The 21,065-nt window shown below is 53.5% G+C and overlaps 1 protein-coding gene across 3 annotated transcripts in view; it reads right to left on the bottom strand.

Moving 5' to 3' along the window:
• Positions 1–1,378: 1,378 nt before the first annotated feature.
• Positions 1,379–21,065, bottom strand: part of SYT2 (synaptotagmin 2) — a 187,938-nt gene continuing 168,251 nt past the window's right edge. For 2 of the 3 annotated variants that reach the window (XM_074935839.1, XM_074935840.1), the window contains exons 5-10: positions 11,815–11,940; positions 11,084–11,251; positions 10,347–10,514; positions 9,178–9,295; positions 7,843–7,976; positions 1,379–5,997 (exon numbers count right to left, since the gene is read on the bottom strand). In XM_074935839.1, coding sequence (XP_074791940.1) covers positions 5,791–5,997; positions 7,843–7,976; positions 9,178–9,295; positions 10,347–10,514; positions 11,084–11,251; positions 11,815–11,940 — 921 coding nt within the window. In that variant the 3' untranslated portion in view covers positions 1,379–5,790. The remainder of the gene's footprint in view (positions 5,998–7,842; positions 7,977–9,177; positions 9,296–10,346; positions 10,515–11,083; positions 11,252–11,814; positions 11,941–21,065) is intronic. The other variant, XM_074935841.1, reaches the window with a different exon arrangement.

The raw sequence follows: 21,065 nt of genomic DNA, 5'->3' as shown, positions 1-21,065 counted from the left end.
TGATACAATGGACAGGACCTCAGCCTCCATCAGACTGCTTAGGGCTAGCACTGAGGCGCTCACGGGGTTCGGATTCGGGCCACGCTCGTCTGCCGAAGGAGCTCCAGCATTTGCCCCTGGCGTGTAAGAACGGGATCCCAGCGTTTCAAACCGTGACATTCCAAACCCAGCTGTACGGGGCTCCAGCTTGGACGTAGCGCCAAGCTGCGGTGAGGACTAACCTCCAGGCCGTGGCAAAGGCTAGCGTCCTGAGCCAGCCCTCCCCCAGGATGGGGGCTTGGGAGATCCTTAATAAAACACAGGGAGAGACATGACCAAGAGGGGCCAGGAGGACACAGAGGATCACCTGTTGGCCCAGCCCAGGCGAGGATCCTGGCAGGCCGTGGTCTAATATGGCTTCTAAGTTTGCTGTGACAGTAAAATGCATCAACACGGGACGGAACGCCACAAAGCTGCTGCTACTGGACATGGCATAAATTGAACACAGTACAGGTTTGCACGGATTGATTACAAGACACACATGAACTTATCCCCCTACTGGCTTGTTAGTTACCCCTCAAACAGTTGTGAATGCGGCAGGCATGCTTTGTTCCTTACCGTTTTTTTTTTTTATTTTTTATTTTTAAATTGAAAATAAACTGATCGTGGAGCCTGCTGACTTGGGCAATAACGGGTGGTTTTTTTATAGGGCTCACTCTAGCCTCTTGGGGAAAATAAACCCCCTCCGGCCACGCTGCAGCCTGAGTGTGTTCTGCCCAATGGATGATGGCTCGGAGGCGTAACGAAGCGTCTGGATTCTCCGCTCAGCATGCTGCTAGGTACATAGTGGTGATCTGTCATGCATTGGTACCAAGGCTGGCTGGTTGTCGTAGCGAGCTATATATATAACTACATATACAAGAAGGGATTTTGGATGTGGCTCAGATGGCTTGAGTACGTGGGGGGGGGCTTTTTTCCCTTAAAAAGGGGGGGTTAAAGTCACAGTCCCCACCCCCTTCTCCCCCCACACACATTTAAACAGTCCAAGTTAAAAATGTGCCAAATTCAATCAAGCAGGACTGGATTTCGGGGGTGCAGTGTCCACTCCAGAGGAGTTGACGCCTGATAGAAGCCAGTGGAGCGGGGAGCAAAATGGGAGGGGGTGTTGTCCCCCCTGTGGCCCACCCACCGCCTGTGTCCTGTGCTGATCCGAAGGCGGGTATGTTGAACACACATTCTGCTCACCCAATTATGTTCTCTCCCCCAGTCCCAGACATGAGTTTTTTTAACACCCTTAGTATTGTCTGTAATAATAAACTGACCGATAGTCCCGGCGGTGGTGGGACATGGCCTTAGATGCTGATTTAGGGACCCCAGCAATGGAAGTAAGTAGTATGGGGCAACAGTCCAAGGCCTGGCGTGAAAGCAGAGCATGTTGGGTTTACTCTCCTGAGTACATTAACTCACTGAGCTCTGGTGTGTTTATTAGGTCACCCTGGTTCATAAAAAGCCCATTAACCTTTCACTTTCTTGGACCAACTCTAATTTTGGAATGGAGGGGGTGGTACAAGTGTGTCTATCGCAGGCATATGCACCGCCCTTTACGAAAAGGGGACACTCATTAGACCATGCTTGTAACCCGCCGAGGGCTGCTTTGCTCACTTTCCCGTCAGGCGAAGGCAGCAGGAGTTCTGAGACAGCCGGGTGCAGAGCTTAGACGCTCCGCTGTGTGGAATCGCTACCTCTGCTCCTTGGACCTCCTGGCCTTTGCCGTTGTGCAGCAAGGCCATATGATCAGCAGTCAGGCTGGCTTGTGTTTAAAGCTCATGTATGGATCCAGAACTCCATGAGGGCTCCCTCCTGCAACCTCGTGGTCTTCGAACTGGGAACAAATGTACGCTTCCCTAGTTACCATTAGTACGACTGCCCCACTGCCAGGCTCATGGGTGCACGGAGCTCTCCTACTGATTAAATATTGAAACTCCAGCAAGACTTAAAAGGTAAGGGTGGGAGAGGGGGGAACGAGTACAAATAAAGGATCAATAATTGTCAGAGGGAAAGAGTAGGGTGGAGAGGGGGTTGGGAGTGAAACATTCCCCAATTGTATTCGGAGGTAAGGGGTGTGAAACTGTCCACCCCTCTCCCCATGACTTAGACTCTCTGGGCATGGGTGAATTCCACCTCCTGTGAGATGTCCCGGACTGCTGGGCCCATGCCTGTGGCCACACCAAAGCTTACTACTCTGGCTCTCCTTGCTCTTCGTACTCACAAAAGTATGTCAGCAGTTGCTTGGTGCTGCAGTCTGCTTCTCTAAACCACAAGCTGTTGGGCTGGAAAGCCTGGGTAGAGTCCCAGGCAGGAGCTGTCCTCCTAGAACATTTGCTAGTGGCATGGCCAGTCACAACTTTCCCTGGAAAGACACTTCCATAGGCCAAGCCACATTGCCAGGAAAACGTAGCTGGTAATCAGGGAGATTTGCAAGGATACTCCAGAGCTGGCTGGCACGGGGCTGCAGCGAGGTCCTTTGAGGGATATTATGCAAAAGGTCCAGAATAAAACAGGACTGGACTCACAGAAGGAAAGGAAACCACAGTGTGGATGCGTATCAGATGCTACCATCCAACGCGCTGGTTCAACCAAAGCAAAGCCACTAACGTTGAAGGCCCCTTAGAGCCAGTAAATGGGAAACTGGCTTGGTCTTCTCAGGTGCAGAGTGGACCGAATTGGGAAGGGTGGGTGGTTTCTTCTTGTTACTTCAGGAAACGCTCTAGGAGGGGCAGGACGTGAGCCTGTTTCCTTATAGGTCCAGTCCTGGCCCCCTGAAAAGACATTCACTGCTCTTTGGGGGAGGGGGTGTAGGGCCTATATCTGGCGGGAGGCAAAGGAACTGGACCGGGTTCATCAGCCAGCAGGCCTTGTGGCAAGCAGCAGATAGTTTGGCCTTTGGGGCCCCTTTGGTCCTTGTTTGGAATGGATTCAGTCTCTCTTAGCCGACGTGCTTCCCCTCTTAGCTGTGTACGATGCTGGAAGGGGGTGAGAGAGCACCCCACCACCACCCAGGCCAGCTACTCATCCACCCCATGGGCACCAGCGACTGAGATTATCTCAAGGGGTTTCATGGCAAAGCCAGACACACAGTGTTTGAGCTGGCTCTCAGCCTGGGTGTGCTCCTGGCTAGCATTTACCAGGCTTCCTGTTAGCCCACAACGCCCAGCTGCCCCAGACTTCATAGCAACTCTGGGCCCCGAGACCGTCCCAACTGCCCTTCTTCCTCTTCCAGCCCAATGCTTAGTTAACACTATGACGTGGAACAGCTTCCACAGGGCAGAGAGTGGGTGCCAGAGCCTCAAGGCCTGGCTTCCCCCGGGGTTAGGCTCAGCCCCTGGAGAGTGGGAGAGCCAAGTTTGAGGCTGACTCAGATTTGATGGCAGCCATTGCTGGAGCAGCCCAGCCTCTGGGCTGTGTTGGCGGGGTTGTGGTGCCTGCTGTGGAAAGTCTCGTTTGTGCCAGGAAGCAAAGCCCTGCAGGCACACGCCCCCACGTGAGGGCACTGCCTAGCTCAGGAAGTCCAGACAGTATCTAGATAGGGGCTTAAACCTGACACGCCTACAGCCCAGCTGAGGGCCACTACTACTGGGCGAGAAAGTCACTGCTTGGGCTGGGTCTCTGGCCCAGCTACAGCGTGGAACAGCGTCAAGGGGGGAGATTGGGGGGCAATTCCCTCAGGCCCAGAGGTTAAGGCCCAAGCTGGGGTGTGGGAGAGCCTGGTTCCAGTGCCCTACGCCCTTGTCAGGGCCACAAAGGTGGGGCTCTGGCTGCATTAGCTACTGGGGGAGTGCCCCACTGGCAGAGTTTATAACCACAACATTTCGCTGAGGCCACGGTGTTTTGGGCACAAACTCACAGCCTCACCATGCCTGGCACGTCCCCTAACCACTGGGCTAGTGAGGGACTGACACACAGCTCCCTTCTTTCCCTGTATAGCCCAGTACCTACTGAATTAATTGTAACTCTAAAGTGGAACAACTTCACCCGGGGAGATTGAGACCTTTCTGCAGTGAGTTCCCCTGTAGCCCTGTGGTTATGCTCTGCGGCTGGGGTGTAGGCAATCCAGGTTTGAGGCTTAATTCTGATTCAGAGGGGGTCTGGTTTTACTTAAATATTAATTGGCCCACATCCCAGGGACTGACCCCCATCCCAGGAAGACAATGGCTCCTGCAAAGGAGATGGGATTTAAACAAGGACTGCCCCCCTACCTCAGTCACCTGGGAGGGAGGAAATCCCTGTCCAAACCTGTTCTTAGGGGGCACAGGGGAGACTGGCACTAGGCTCACACAGGCAAGTACACTAACCACTGGACTACAGAGCGATCTTAACCCTTGGGTGGGCCCGGCCAAGCTTCCACAGGCAAGAACAAGGATAAGAGCACTTAACCGACTCTTCCTCTCAGCAAGCAGAGGCAGGAATTAAATCAGCATGTCCAACATCTCAGGGGCTGGCTCAGACCACTGAGCTATAGACAGCTTCTGACGTTGCTGGGGCCCAAGTAACAGTTAATTAAGGTGGAACAGCCTCAACAGGAAGGCTGGAGCGAGCACTCTAGTCACACAGCAGCTCCAGCACCACATTCGAGCCGCTCACTGAGTAACTCAGTAGCATTGGGTCACAGGCGGCCACACTGGCAGAAACAGCAGGAGGGATTTGCACCTGCCTCACTAACACCCCAGCTCCACCCTCTCGCCTGGAGTTCTGAAGACCTTGTACCTAAAACCCTCCCCTGGGACGCATCTGGCTCTGTACGCTTTTAGGTCGTGCATCGTCAGAAGATGTACAGTAGTGCAAGGCATGATGGGACATGTATGCAAATCACCCCAGAGCTGCTTTCATTTAAGATGTCATTTACCCTCCAAAGATGGCTTTAATCAGCCATTTTGGTAAATCAACCTTGGGTTGGGTGGGCCCCTCTCAAGTCCAGCTGCTACTGTAAGCCTGCCTTGCAATGGTCATTTGCATAAACATCCCATGATGCCGTTTTTCAAAACCAAGACTCTTTTGTGCTCTGTCCTGCACTGAGATTGAACGTTCAGTTATCAAAGACATGCACCCGCCGTGTAACAGCTCCCCTTCTCTGGCAATCACATGGGGGGGGCTGCAAGGTTCAATACCCTACCTAGGTGCCACGGGGTGGCAATAGCCCAGGGTCTGTATGCCCAGCAATGCACCTGTCGCACCAGAAGAAACTAAATCTTAAGATGTTCGACGGAGCCTTGGATGTTCCAGTCCCAACGTGGCTGCCCTCTCACTTCTCTGGGTGGCTGATGGGAGTCAAAGCAGTTGCCGAGCTGCTCATCACAGTTCTTCTCCACTGACCTGCCTAGTCCAGCTGTATGTATCCCCAAAGCAAGCACAGTGTATCTGGTCAACTCACATGTTCAGGCTCAGTTGTCACCTTCGCACAAGGTTTGAAGGTCCCACTGTAAAACCGAAGAGAAAGGAAGACGATGCCCTGCCACGGCCTGGCACCTCTGGGACCCACGGCAGAAGCTGGCTTTACGCTTTCAAAGAACAGCACGTAGAAACGATGAGACATGCAGCGGAAGGAAGCGACTTTGCAGAATGAAAAGAACCATCCCTGTCTTTCACCATTTCCCCTGACAGCGCTCAGGACTGTCTGGAAACCCTTCCACAGCAACCAAAGGGTACTGCAGCTTAAAAGAAAACGGAAGCAAAAACCAAAGGTTACATAACTGAGGTATCGATAGCTCTGGGTCGCTTAGAATGTCCGTAGGTTATGCTGGGCTATGGAGCTTCCTATTTGTTCTTCCCAAGCGATGCGTCCACCTCTTCTTCCGGCTTCAGGGAGTGCCACTGGGCGATGGGCCGCCGGGGGTTAGCCAGCATGTCGGACCAGTGCCGCAGCTCCGTGCCGCTGGCGTTGGAGCCAACAAATACTTTGCCGATGGCTTCGTTCTTCCCCAGTTTGTCGTAATCCAGGACGGTGATCACCACCTGCACTTTCTGGGGCACATGGAAACGCTGTGTTATTACCAGCATCACAGCTGCAAAATGGCCCCATGCCGCTGAGAACCCAGTGGGGATCTATTGGAGCCAAGATTCCCCTGCAGCTGGGAGATGGGTACCAACCTGTCCAGTGATGCCTGATGGATCTGAGTACCTGTTCCCAGGGAATCATGTTCCCAGCTCCCCCAGGCAGCTAGGCAAAGCTCACCCTGTATCTTCAGACAGCTCTCCCTTCCCATTTTAGGGGCAATGGATATTACAGGGGCAGGTCTGTCCTGAAAAGGGGCTGTGTGATACCGGCAGAACACCTGTGCCCCATGTCCGAGTTTAGCATCTGAAGCAAGTTGGTCCTTTTCCTCTAGCTAGGCAGAGCCAGTGCAGCTAAGGGCTTATTCCCCACCCAAATGCTGCACCATTTTAATTCCACTGGTCCAGTTAAAGTGGTACGAACTCCCTCGCATGGGTGCAGTGATACGATTATAAAGGTGCCAATACCAGCATCGCTAAACCTGCTGCTGCGTGAAGGCACCGTCACACCGGAATAGCTGCACCCCTGCTAGGCCTTGTGCTGGGGTAACTATTTCAGTAAAAAAAAATGCCCCCCCCCACCCCCCAGCAGCGTTATACCAGGCCACAAGCTGGTGGAGAGCAGGCCTGAGTCCCATTGGTTACATTCTGCACACCATTAAAGGTAACATGGCTGCAGCAGGGAAGGGTGTCACTGAGGTCAGAGCATGATGGGGCCAGGGCTGTGCTGGGGGCCCCAGGGGCAGAGTGTGAAGGGGATGGGGCTGTGCAGGGGTCACTAGTGAAGGGCCTGGTGCTGTGATGGGGTTCACCAAGGCCAGAGGGCAAAGGGGCCAGAACCGCATGGGGGCTGCCAAGGGCAGTGGGCACAGTGGTCTCCAAGGGCAGTGGATGAAAACACTGGGGCCATGTGGGGGTCACTGAGGGCAGTGGGGATGGGGGGGTCATTCATGAGCCTTTCATTACAGGCGATGAAGCAAGAGGCGAAAAGGACCCAGCCTGACTTGCTTAGGGCCCTAAATATGCATTTAGGTGCTTAGCTTTAGGTCCCTCCTTTGAGACATTTGGCCTCAGACCCCGGCTCGGGGGTTTGCAAGGCTGGCAGGCCAGGGGAAAACCCAGCTTTCTGCTTGGAACCTGGCAGGTCGGCCCTGGAGCAGCTGAGAGACCACAGCACAGGGCCACTCCTCGAGCCCAGCTTTGACCGGCACCAGTGTCTTTGTCCCTTAGCTCTGCCCCTCCGCCCGCTGGCTGCCGTTAGCATTGGTTATTGCTGAAGGTGGGGCTGGACCTTACTGGCGGGAGTGACCCTCGCTGCAGGGGGCTAAGGACGAGTGGTTGTAATTTGCAACAAGGGGGTTCATTTGCAGAGATATGGAGCAGCCACGGCTTTGGCCGAGGCCAATGGGAGCCTCAGGCACCCAGTGACTCTGACATTCAGGCCCCAGTGATATTGGCAGCATTTGCCCAGCGTAAACTCTGGCTTTCTGTACTGCCTCTTGCGTTCAAAGCAGCCACCCTCATTACACAGCAGGGACATGTCAGTCTGGAGGAGCTCAGCTCCTGCTCAGTACTAGCATGTATGAAACTCCAGCCCAGTGCCGGCTCCCATCTCCCCATCTCCTCCGCTGCTCAGGGGGTGGGTGTGTCTAGATCATCTGAAGGCCTGGGTGGTCACCTTGTATGGGTGGATGTCATGGGGGAAGGGTCTCATCCCTCCAATCAGAGGCTCACAACTCAGTCATGTGAGCTGTCACTCACTCATCTCTATGCCCCACCCCAAACCTCCCAAGACGAGAATCTCGGCATGGGAACCTGTATCTGCTCAAAGGGGATCTCGAAGCTGAAGGACTCATTGAAGTAGGGGTTCAGGGTCTTCTTCTTCACAGTGGTCTTCTTCTTCTTCAGCCTCTTGCCATTCTGCATTAGGTGGATCTTCACATATGGATCTGCAGGGAGAACCCAAAGCAGGAAAGGTCAGAGCCAGCCCTACTTGTGGGCATGCAGGCATGCAGGGACCCTAGAGGGCAGGGTAGCCAGGCTGGGTTTATCTGTGACTGGGGGGTATGAGCAGGCAGAGTGCATCATGCAATGTAGTGACCTGCGGTCAAATCAGGAGTGAGCAGGAACAATAAGCAGACGCCATTTATCTGTCTACTGCTAAGTACCTACATGGTGGGAAGATACCTGCGAGCACAGGGCTCTTCAATCTAGCAGACAGCTCGGGTCCAGACAGGAAGACGGGCAGCCGTGATGGAAGCTGTACGTCACCGCTGCTCCTGTATGACCATCTGGGCTTGATTCCTGTGTCTCAGGGACTCCTTGACCCCAGAGCGAGCCGTGTCCACGTTCCTTTGCACTGGGGTCAGTGCGTACACAGGCAATGGGGAGCTTAGCCCCACAGAAAGTCAAAGGGCACACTGGGAGCAAGACCCGCTCCCTCCCTTGGGGCTGGGGGGCAGCCACCCGCAGAGGTGATGGCCTCAAGACAACAAGATGAAAGCCACTGGAGCACTGTTTTGCAGAGGGAGCTCTCAGACCCTCTGTTCCTAAAGCTCATGCTTCAAGCCAGTTGCCTGCAGGCATCAGGGAGGAATACCCCCCCCCCCCAAATCCAGTGTATGCGGGGGAGTGGTCTCCATCCTTTGAAGCAGCAAGGATGGCCATAGCTGGAGACGGGACATTGGGTGGGGTGAGCCAGGGCTCTCAGCTGGCATCGATCATTCTCTCTCTCAGATGCTTGACTGCACCGCATGGGTCACTGGCCAGGATTATCTGGGTCTCCCTCAAATAATCAGTTCCCTGCCATTGCAGGGGCCTCGCGCACTGGTGCACGTCAGTCCCCCCTGTTCTCTGTTGGTGGCACACAACAGTCCAGTCCCCTCTCGGCTGGAAGACTCAGAGCTAATTTAGGTTGTTTGGTTTAGGGTGCGGGTGCTGGGTGGCTCAGACTAGATGATCTGTGTGGTCCCTTCTGGCCTTAATCTCTATGACTCCATAACCCCACGAGACACAGCACTCAGGAGCCGGGTTTCTGATTTAAAGGTGCTGAGCCCTGGGCAGGAATTCTACCTGGGGAGTGTTAGTCAGCAGCGGGATTGGGCTGGCTCAGAAGGGTCATCAGGTGCTGGAAGGTGGCTCTGCTCTTACCTGAGAGACCCCCCACGTCCATCTTTTTCAGGTTCTTGGCTTCCAGGATACAAACGGTGAGTTTCCCGGCGGTGGGCACGTACCGTAGCGAGATGCAGATATCTCCCAGCTTCTCTGGCTGCGGAGCAAGCGGAAAAGCAGAGGTCAGTGCCTTTCCATGCCCTGGTATCCTGGGATACTTGCACTGAGAATCAATCCCTCAGGAAACCATGGGAGGAGATCCAAGAACCCCTTCACCCATCGAGCTAACCCCTGCATCAGACACTGTGCTGCATCGCTGGTGCAGGCCGGCAGGAGGTCTGTGACAGCGCCAGTCCCCAGCTGGTGGGAGAAGCCAGATCAGTTCTAGCAGTTTTTACCAGATTTAAGACAGGGCTTTTGCACAAGAAAGACACCTTGCAGTGGGCAGCAGGACCTGAGTTAAGTGCAGGTCTCAGGGCACAGCCAAAGCCCGTGTTAAATCCGAGTGTCTCCCCATTACAGAGCTCCCCAGCTGCACATGGACTGACACACAGTGTCGTATTTACCAGCTCCTGCTGTCAGACCACTGTACCAACAGTGCTGAGTTCGGCCTCGCAAACCTTCCTGTGAGGTGCGTCACTATCATTAACCCCACTGTGCAACTGAGGAAACCAAGGCACAGAGGGGCAGTGACATGGCAAAGTCAGACCTAAAACCCCATTCTGCTGACTGCCAGCCACATGACCCCACCACTTCTTTCTTAATCAATGGAGCCTCCCATTTCCTGGGAGCTCCATAAGCACTATGTTGACTTAGCAAGGCTAAGTGACTTCCCAAGGTCACACACCATGGCGATGGTGGACCTGGAATTGAACCCAGGAGTCCTAACATGTAGTCCCCTTCTCTAGCTGCGAGACCCTACTCCTTTGCCAGAGCTGGGAATAGACCCCAGGACTCTTTGTCCCTTGCTCCCGCCACTAAGCCACTCTCCTGCAGGTTATCAATCTCTCATTGCAGGATGGATCCTCTTTCTCCCCCTCTCACCAATACTCAACTGCAAAGACAACACTTATAAGGAGCCCCCCTCCTGGGGTGACCTTGAAAGCACAGCAGCTGCCTGATGATCCCAAATCCTGACCCTTTGAGCACATTTTCTGAAGCCACCTCCTGCTGGCCAGACGCCCCCGCTCCTTGAACTCCCATCTCACCTCCTCTTTCTCACCGCCCTGCAGGTCTCTCCACTCCTCAATGGGTTGGCCCAGGTCCACTGTGTTCATGGGCACCTTGACCTCCCCAATGATGTCGTGCTTGGAGAAGCGATCAAAGTCGTAGATGGCCATCACCAAGGTTTTCCCACCCAGCTCTTGGTAGGGAACCTATTATGAAGAAGGACCCTTGCAAACCATTGCCATAGCGACATGGGGTCTGGTGTAAGGAAGGATCTGATTGGCTGACGAAGGATCCGACAAGTGATCATGCACCGCAGTGACTATGGCTGGGACCCCTTCACCGGTTCTTGCAATGAGTGGCCAGAATTGCTGTGTCAGAGCAATAGCACTGCTCAGCCACACAGCTGCACGTCATGCGGGCCATGGGTCTGGGCAACTGCCTTGGTTCTCGTTCAACATGCTGGTAAATTATTTACTAGGGGCAGCCCCTCCACCAGGGGAGGTGCAGATCCTCCTGCAGTTCCTGACTGGGGCATGGTGGGGGCAGGGGCAGAAGGCTGGGACACATCCCTGGCTGGAAGATAGACAAGAGTTCTGCCCTTCTGACAGTATTAGACTGACTTAACGGCAAGGCTAAGGGGCTCCTCATGGTCACACGCCATGGCAATGGCAGACCCAGGAATAGAACCCAGGACAAGTGTCCCCTGCAGGACAGAGTGGGGTCTAGCAATTGGGGCTGGGGACCACTGTGCTGAGTGAACTGGGAAGGGTCTCACCTTGAAGACGAAAGTCTCATTGAAGGCCGGGTTGAGGGTCTTCTTCTGCACTTTGGTCTCGTATTTCTTCTTCTTGTCCGGAAGCAGGAAGACTTTGACATACGGGTCCGAGGTGCCACCCATATCCAGTGCCGGGAGCTCGGCCGCTTGGAGAATGCCCACCGTCAGCTGGAGGGGGAAGAGGGATGTTTCCTCAGTGAGACGGCTCAGCAAGACGCCGCTCCCACTCCCCACTGCATGGAAAAGATCCCCAGTGGATCTTCCAGCTCCACGTTCCCTCTGCCCCTGGCCAGTCAGGGATGAGCTTGGTCACCCTCCCCGACACCCTGCTGCAGCTGGGGCCAGGAGATCGCTTGCTAAGCGGTGTCATTCCCACAGACGGTGCTCTTTCTGTGCTGATAGTGGGCCCGCCAGCTCTGGGCTCAGGGCCCTGTGGAGAGGCACGTTCCATCCATCTTCCCCTTCCTCACATCCCAGGGTGCTTGGGAAGTGCTAGAAGGGACCCTTTCAAAGGGCATGTGGGACAATCATGGTGGGGATAAATTCCCTCCCCACATCTCTGCCCTTTGCAGGCAACTGTGCCACTCAGAGCCTGGCATTCCCCCACGCTCTTCGGCTGGAGTTTCCAAGGCTGAGTCCTTCACTTGACCCTCTCCTCACAGCCCTCCCACACTGCCCTGCCCTCCTTCCCCAACCTCCCCGTGTCCCAGCCCCTCTCCTGCCCATGTCACCTGGTTAGCCTGGAAATCGTAGTCCAGCGAGAACTGCAGCTTGCCCAGGTTCTCTGGCTCCTTCTCCTCCTCCTCGCCTTCTCCCTCCGTCAGGCCCATCTCCGCGTCGTCATCGTCCTGTTTGTTCTGCAGAAGACACAGAGCCTGCCTGCTCAGCTACGAGGCTTCGGACACGGCCGGCCGATCACACACACACAGCTCTTCCCCGGCTCGGTGCCTCGGGGATTCCCAGCTTTAGAATTCATGCACAAGTGTCACCGACTGAGAGGAGGCAGGAGGCTGAACTGGGGTTCCGTTCAGCAGACTCCCCAGAGACACGACTGCCCTCTACTGGAGGGACAGCAAGACCCTGCTCTAATGGGTAACCGGAGCCTGAACAAAAGTGAGCTTTGGGAGCAGAAGGACCTGAGATCTAGCTGCCATGATGGCTGTGCAGCCCTGGCAGCACAGCAATGGCTGGGAAGTAATGGATCTGTTACAGATAACAGCACTGACTGGGAAGCAGGCCTGGGAGAAGCCGCTGCAAAGCAGGAGGCCCCCGGGTGGTCAGCACTGGCCAGACATAAAGGGGAGGGAGAGGTTACTTACTTCCTACCATAACTGGAGTTCTTTGAGATGTCTTGTCCCGGTGAGTACTCCATGGGAGGATGTGCGTGCACTCGGGCACTCCTGACTAGAGATCTTTTCATTCGCAGTGTCTGCGGGTCTGCGCCTGCGCCATACTCCTCCTCATGCTCCGTATGAGGGTGTATAGGGAGGAGTGGACCCACACCACACCAGTTCCTTCACAACCTCACAGTATGGTAGGACCCGGAAGCAGAGGGAAAGGAGGGCAGTTGGTGGAGCAACCACAGGGACAAAACATTTTGAAGAACTCCAGTTACTGTCCGAGGAAAGTAACCTCCCCTTCTTCTTGGAGTTATTGTCCCCATGGGTGCTCCACGAAAGGAGACTCCAGAGCAGTACCTCAGTGAGGAGGTGGGTGTTGAGGAGGCGGATTCAGTGCAGAGTTTAAAACAGCTTCACCAATGTCTGGAGGCACATACCAAGGCATAGCGGTGGGAGAACCAGTCCTTGAGAGGACCTTTCTCGGGGGGCTGTGGGCATGGATTGAGCCCTAGTGGAATGAGCACTGACTTTAGGAGGGGATGCACTCATAGCATGCCAGAATACACCCCAAAACCCAGTTAGATAGTCTCTGGGTAGAAACTGAGGGACCTCTCATCCTCTCGGCGAAGAAGATGAAGAGCTTGGGGGAAACCCTCAAAGGTACAGTCCTGTGTAGGTAGAAACCCTCAAAGGTACAGTCCTGTGTAGGTAGAAGGCCAGAGCTCTTCTTATGTCCAGAGTATGGAGACTGGCCTCTTGCCTTGAAGACTGAGGCCTAGGATAAAAGATCAGTAGTTGAATGTCCTGACCAATATGGAACGCCGATGAAACTTTAGAGAGGAAACCAGGGTGGGGACACAGGGTAACTCTCAGGACAGAACACTGAGTATGGTGGCCCCTAATTCACCTACCCTCCTGGCCGTGAGGAATGGTCTTGAAGAGCAGATAGAGGAACGGACGGGTTCCCTCTAAATTGAAGTCCCAGAGTGGAGCAGCCTCCTGCACTGAAGGAAACAAATTAAGGAGGCCCTTAGAAGTGTTGCAGTTGTAGGATGTGTGAAGATTAAGAATCCTTCAACTGACTTGTGAAATGCTGTGAGAGCAGCTAGGTGAACTTTCACCGAACTCAGGGAGAGGCCCAGCAATTTCAGGTTTAACAGGCAGTCAAGTGAAGACTTGGCAGGGGACATGGAGCAACGAGAGCACCAAATCCAGAAACGCTTCCACTTCTGCACGGAAGTCTTTCTTGTGGTGGGCTTCCTGCTATTCACCAGAACTGTCTGGACTGCAGGAGGATACTCCTGCTCTAAGCCCAGAAGCCATCGAGGAGCCAGGCCTTGAGGTGTAGTGATGAGAGGTTGGGGTGGGTTGTACAGCCCAACTCCTGTGTCAGGATGTCCATCAACAGAGGGAGGCGAAGAGGCAGACACAGCGAAAGACGAGTCAGGATCAGGAACCATAGTTGTCTTGGCCATGCCTGGGCTCTGAGACTAATCACTGCTCTTGTTTCAACTTTTTCAGAACTCTGCAGCAGGAGAATGGGGGGATAGGTGTATAGCGGACATCGAAGCTAAGGGGCACAGAGAGCATCTACCTTCTTGAGTAGAAATATCAGCATTTCGTGCTGAAAGGCATCATAAAACAGTCCACCTGCGGAAGACCCCAGGTAAGGCAGATCTTACAAAAGACTGAATCATTCAGTTCCCTCTCATGGTCTTGATGGAAGAATCTGCTCAATGAATGTACAATGGTGTTCTGCAGTGCTGGCAGACAAACTGCTGAAATATCTATTTGAAGGGCTCTGCACCAGTTCCACAGCTTTACCAAGTCTTTGCTTAAGGATCGGGATTTGCTCCTCATTGGTGGTTTATGTCTGCTCAGTTGCCTAATATCACTCTGACCAAATGGCATAACGGACTGCTTGGAGTGTGAAGAAGTCGCTGTGAAGTAACAACTCCCGAGGAGAACCACCTGCCTTGAGCTGTATTATCCTAGAGATGAGCGCCTCAGCCCAGGAGTGGGGTGTCTATGGTAATGATGTGAGCAGAAGGTGGGCGTGAGAAGGGGGTTCCCACACAGTTTTTGAGGATTTTTCCACCAAGCGAGGGACACGAGTCCCATCAGAGGCACTGATAACCTTCTGGACACATTGTGTGTGTTGGGAGGATAGGCTGTCTTGAGCCAGGCTTGAAGGGACCAGAAGCGGTGTCTTGCATGGGAGTTACAAAAGTACAGGCTGCCACGTGTCTGGCAGTTGGAGGCAAGCCCTCACTGCAGTTCGTGAGCTCTGTTGCAGCGTGGAGATTTGGCTGGACATCGTGGCAAACCTGTCTGCAGGTAGATACGATCTGGCTGCCACAGAGTCTAGGGCGGCGCTGATGAAGCCTATGCGTTACACAAGTATCCAAGGCGATTGATCTATACGGGGTGAAGGCCCAGGAAGTGGGAACGGGCTAGGGCCTGCTTGGTAGCGGACTGCACCTTGTGCAAAGAACGACCCTTGAGGAGCCAGTCCCCAATAGGGGGGGATGATTTCCCCCAGCTGCCAAAGGTGGTCTGCTACGATGGAGAAGACCTTCTTAAAGCTCTCAGGGCAATTGACACGGTACCGGTAGTGTTTGGTGCCCACTACAAATCTGAGGAAGTGCCAGTGCTCTGAGTGTATGGCAACATCGAAGGTGACGAACCAGCCCCCGGGATCTAATGATGGAATAACTCCTGCAAGGGTGAGTGTCCTGAATGCTGCACATGAATACGGAGTATTTAGAATCCAAAGGTCCAGAATCAGTCACCACTCTACTTTTCTCTTGGGACCAGGATTAGAATCCCTTTCTGACGAAGTCCGAGGGAACAGGTTCTAATCATCCCCAGTTGCAGGATGGATTTCACCTCCTGCTTTAGGAGCCCCTCATGAGAAGCGTCCCTGAATTGGCAGGGGGAGGAGGAGGGGAGGGGGACATGGAGCTGAAATGGATGGAGTAGCCCATCAAAATCACCTCCAGTACCCATTTGTCTGAGGTTACGTGCTCCCAGAAAGGGAGAAAATGGGCAAACTGTCCCCATAGGGAGGGTGGGTGGATGGAGGGTTGATGCAGCTGAAGATCCGATGGGGAGAGCTTTTGGTCCTTGACTAACGGGTCAAGATGGTTGTTTGGATGAGGTAGCCAACTGAGAGGTGATGGTGGAAGACGGGCCTTTCTTATGCAGTCTGGGCCTCTTTCTAGGCAGCTCAATGAATCTTTGGGGGCCTGAGAGTACACAGGACATGAACATTGCGTTGTCCGAGGTTTGCTGTATCTTCTCTTTATAGATGGTGCATGTGTGCCAAGAGATCACAATGCTGCCTTAAGTCCATGGCATCAATAAAAAGTTTAGGCCCTTTGAAGGGCTGGTCTTCGTGTTTTGTACCTCCCTGGCCAGGCTGGAGGACTGGAGCCAGGAGGCACAGGGCATGACTACAGCAGTAGCCACAGAACACCAGGCTGTATGTGCCACATCAAGGGAAGCCTGCAGCAACACCTTCGTGATTGTCCGACCCTCTGTAATAAGAGCTGGAAACGGCTCTCTCTCGTCCTGAGGTGACAAATCAGTCCAATGGGAACATTTAGAACAATTTGTAAAGACATCTTTCGCCATCAGGGCTTGATAGTTGGTGACTCTGAATTGAAGGGAGGCCTTTGAGTAGCTGATACAACCTAGAAGGTCCAGACATTTAAGCTCCTTATCAGTTGGTGTTGATGTGAAGCAACACTGACTACTTCTCTCATCGGCAGTGTTGACGACCAGAGAGTTAGGGGTGGGATAGGAGAACAGGTGCTCCAAACCTTTGGCCCTCTTGAAGATGGGTGGGATGGCAGCTGGAGTCTGCCACACTGCACAGGCTGGTGACAGTAGGGCCTGGTTGACAGGTTAGGTCACCCTGCCCTAAGGGGAGGCGTGCAGGATGTTCACCGCCGAGTGCGGCTGATCCTGGACTTCCTCCAGATGAATCTGTAAAGCCTCCACTACATGCTTCAGAGGGTCCTCAAAGGCCTTGAATCATCCATGTAGGATGGTGGAGGGGGCATAGCTGCCTCATCTGGGGAGGAAGAGGATGGTGGTGTCTCCTCCTCTGTTTTCAATGGTGGGTCTTCTTGAGGAGGGTCCTGAGGATGTTGTTGGCCAAGAATCTTGGTGGATCCTCTTGGGCGAAGACACCCAGTAGACTTGGTCCCCACGAGGGGCCCAATGGTTCAAAAAAGCCCTCTTGGGAGGGGCATAAGGAAAAGGAGTAGGGCCCCAGAACTGTTCCTGCCAGTGCTGATGGGTCATGCATTGGCTGGTTCCTGGCATCTCATCCTCAGGGAATGTCAAGGGAGGGAGGGTGAAATGGGTAGGTGGGGGAGCCTTGAATGGATACCTCTGAATCAAAGAAAGTGTCCTCGCCCACGTTCGGTGGTGGAGCTAGTGGAGCTAGTACCAGGCTTGGATTGGTACTGGGGGCCAAACCGGCAATTGTGATGGTACCGGTGGGTGAGCATTTATATGATGCTGTGGCAGATGTGTTGGTCCCAGTTGTTATGCAGGTGCTGGTGGGGAAGTCCTGCCAGTATCCTCAGCACAGGGGACTTGGTTCCTCCAAGACCTGAAGGTCCTTGTGAACGAGGAACCGGGAAAGCACCAGTGAGCCTGGGGATGACTCCTCTGGGTGAAACACCTCTAGTGGTACTGGAGACAGTGGACCCACTTGCTCTGGAGAGGACCGGCTGAAGGTAGATGGTATTAGGTGATACTGTTTCTTCAAAGAGTCCTTCCGCTTCAAGGAGTCCTTCTGTTTGGAAGAGTCCAATTCTGGTACCAACGGGTCTATCGTTTGCTGCTTGGTGGTGGGCTTTTCAGTGCGCGGCTTTGCAGAAGAAGCCTTCCTTGGAGGCGTCAGTGCCTTGGTACCGTGATTGATAGGAGCTTCAACAGGAGATGTGGTCTCCTTGCTCCCAGGTTAAAGCAGGTAAAAATATATGTACAGGTGAGTCACAGTCTATAATGTCAAAAGGCAGCAGAGATGTAGTGTTCTGCCAGTTTCCCAAAAGTCTTTCAGGGCTACCCAGGATAACTCTGGGGATCTCCACCTCCTTCTTCAGTTTTCTGCTCTGTTAGAATCAAAACAGCCAAGAGATGAAGAATTTTTCCTTGTATCCATATTTATTGCTTCTTCTCACAGAAGCCAAGCTGCCAGTAACAGCTCCCACGCACGTCCCTTCTTCATTGAGGTGGCGGGGAAGGAATGCACTTAACAAAGGCTTTGATTTTTGATCTCACACAGAGTGCCCATTTGCTTTCCATGCACGGGAATTAGCACTCTCCGGTTCAAGTTCTTCATTTGCATTACACAAGGCTTCCTTCTTGTTTGATGGGTTACTTAGTTACAGGGGTACATACAACGCAGACATTTGCCATCACATTATACCAGGGCACAGATAAGTGACAACAATGCATGCAACATCCCACCAGTTTTCCATGAAGTTTAAACACATTCTTATACATTTTAACGTCTACTTTGAACAATACTAACACACATGTGAGCTGTGAGTTTGTCAGTTCTCAGCTGATGCCTAGGCCTTGGCCAGAGCTGGCACTTGGCTTACCAGCGTCACACCCATCATGGGGCTGACAAGACTTGAATTCTGGGGTCTTGGGCATAAGCTGCCAGGAAAGCCACTGGTTGAGAGGGCCTGAGGTGTGAAAAGGGGAGAAGGGGGAACCTCCTCTCCCTAAGCTAAGAAATCATGCTAAGAAAATGAAAAACAACTCAAGTAAAGCAGCAAGGTAGCAGACACTACAGAATTCTGTCTCGAGCCACAGGGGGTGGAGAAGGAGCTGGAGGGGCACGGGACCACTCCTCCTAGACGCCCTTGTACTGGAGCACAAGAAGACGTACGGCATAGGCACGGATCCGCAGACACTGCTAACAAAAATACCTCCAGTTGAGTACACCTGCACATCCTCAGGCAGAGAGGCTATCGGGACAAGACCTTCAAGAACAGAGGGAGCGGCCCTGGGCGGATGGAGGGCATGGCCTCCCTGCAGACGGGCCAGGAAGGGGAATGGAGATAGGCCCTTGAGGTAAAGGACTAGAGTAAGAGCCCCAAGGAAAGGCTACAGGCACCCACCTACCTGCAGGGGAACGTAGGGCCAACACTGTGTAGCGGAGCAGGAAATTAAACCCCAGGCTGGTGCCCAAACCGCTGGCCCATCCCTCCAGTTATAAATTATCTGCTACATATTAATCTATTCAGGAGGTGTCTAGGAGCGATGTGGCAATGATCTGTTAGACGTGAATAAGGCATGGGATCAGAGCCATAGCTCAGCTGGGGAGTTCCCCTCTGACCTCCCAGATCTTAGCCTCAGACACAACTTGTAGCCTGTGTTTTGCAAAATGGGGCTTTGTACGATTTTCCTGGATAGCAGTGGATGTATTGGAGCCCCAACTGCCCACTCTCCCTGGAGAGCTCTTCAACATGCATTGGGCCTGCCGGGCATAAGCTTTGGAGCTAATTGGTGCATTGGACAAATCCCCATACCCCCCGCCCCTTTGCATGGCTGACAGAGAAGCGACATTCACTTTGCCACCTACCATGAGTTGCCATCCAGGTTAGTCAGAGAACATGGAGACAGAACAACACAGAAGAAGGACAACGAGAGCACAGAGAAGGAAGAGAAGGACATTATAGAGACAACCACCACACAGATAATCAACAACACCCAATGCGCGTGAGAAACAACAGACTCCACCCTCTTAAAGGCACACCGTACCCGGGCTGAGTGTGCACGCTGGAGTGGGCTCTACTTTCAAGCAGTGAATTTGGAAAGTTTTGTCAGCACCAACATTGATTTTGTACATAATCAGCCAATCTCTAAAAGGGGGGGTGCCCATTTATGCACTTTGCCCTCGTTACATGTATCTGAAACAAGCCAATTTCAACTTTCCCTTTAATGGAAAAGTGCCCAGCAAAGCCACTGTAGTTGCTACCAGTCCAGTGTTTCTCTGGAAACCAAATGCACAGGAAGCACAGAGAGAGAGAGAGAGAGAGAACATGATTTTCCTCACAAAGATAACACATTTACCGGGACAGCACAATACCCTGCTATATAACCCGGGACGGAGGGGGGTGGAGAAAGGAAACTGACATGAAAAGGATGAGAAAATGAAGTCACTGTGACATCCTGGCTAAGTGTGCATGCTTGCGTCTCCCCTGGCTGATGGATACAAGCCCAGCTACTAGTGCTGTCCCCAGCAGAGATTCTCCTTTAGCTCAGGTGGCCGAGATCTGTCTCTTCAGAGCAGCCCGGCCTGCTTTCTGCTCCATGGAGCGCATAATGACGATGGGCAGCTGTTTATTCAGCCCTTTTGGATTCCCCATCCCAGCTGTGGGCCATCCTGAGGAGCTGTGCTCTGGCTGAGATCAGGCCCGTGCCGTCATGGCAGCTGAGTGCCTGGCAATAGCTTTTTCCCCTGTTCCTTTGTATATGCATCAGCCTGTCGCTGCAAGCCCTGGGTTTGCACTGACTCTCAGCCTTTGCCTCATACCAAGCAGCCTCCTGCCTGGTGCTAGGACCGTCGCTCCAGGCATTGCACCTCCCTTTAGTGCTCTGGAGCTAGGCTGTGTCACTAAGGCTCCGGCCTGCCGTGGGGCGATGGGAAGCCGCGTCAGCCAAGGGAGAACTCCAGGAGAAACAATCCCTTTCAGAGCTCTAAGCAGGGCCATTGCACCCACGCACCCCTGGGATGCAACATGTGTTACCCTCAGGTCCCCTCCGCATCCTATGGGGGCAGCACAGATTCCTAGGGGTACTAGCAGATGATGCACAAGGGCCACAAATTGGCATGGTGGGGCAGGCACCTTGCACCATTCCCTACTGCACACCTGCCAGGCTGGCCCTACAAGTGTCTTCCTAGATACATGGGGGGTGGTGATCACCTCCTAGGTTTCATCCTCTGCTTGTCTAAGTAGAAGGGACAGTGATGTGGGTTGGGGGATGCCACTGGTAACAGAGCAGGTAAATGCACAGAGCTTGAAGAAGCAGTTCACTGAGGCATTCAGTCACCAATGATCAAGCCCTGATAAGACTCGCCAACCCCAGAGGAGTGAGCCCTGGGCTGCACCTCACTAAAATGCCTCCTGCAAATGCAAAGATGCCAACAGTATGGGCTATAAAATGCTCAGGTCCCAGCCTGCTGCCCCGCATGTCGGGCTGGGCACCTCCAAAGGACCTGGCTGGAAGGGGGGTGGGGATTTGGAGCCTCTCCCGTGACCCAGGCTCCACATGGCTGACCTGCTGGATTGCTACAAGGATCCGCTGCCACGGTGGATTGGTTAAAACAAAAACAACGAGGAGACCAGAGGCACCTTAAAGACTAACAGATCTGTTAGTCTTTAAGGTGCCACTGGACTCCTCGTTGGTTTTGTGGATACAGACTAACACGGCTACCCCTCTGATAGTTGGTGGACTGATTGCCACCAGCAAGGCCAACGGCATAGCTCCAAGCTGCAGATGCCAGCTGAAAGGGGAATGACTGATTGACTGGAAAGCTCTAGCCCAGGTCTGAGAGGCATGTGGTGCAGACCAATCTGTAAATAGGGCTTGCCATAAAACAGGCCCTT

The sequence above is a fragment of the Natator depressus genome, chromosome 21, assembly GCF_965152275.1.
Source record: "Natator depressus isolate rNatDep1 chromosome 21, rNatDep2.hap1, whole genome shotgun sequence".
Taxonomy (NCBI): Eukaryota; Metazoa; Chordata; order Testudines; family Cheloniidae; genus Natator; species Natator depressus.
This window is presented reverse-complemented; position numbering and strand designations above follow the sequence as displayed.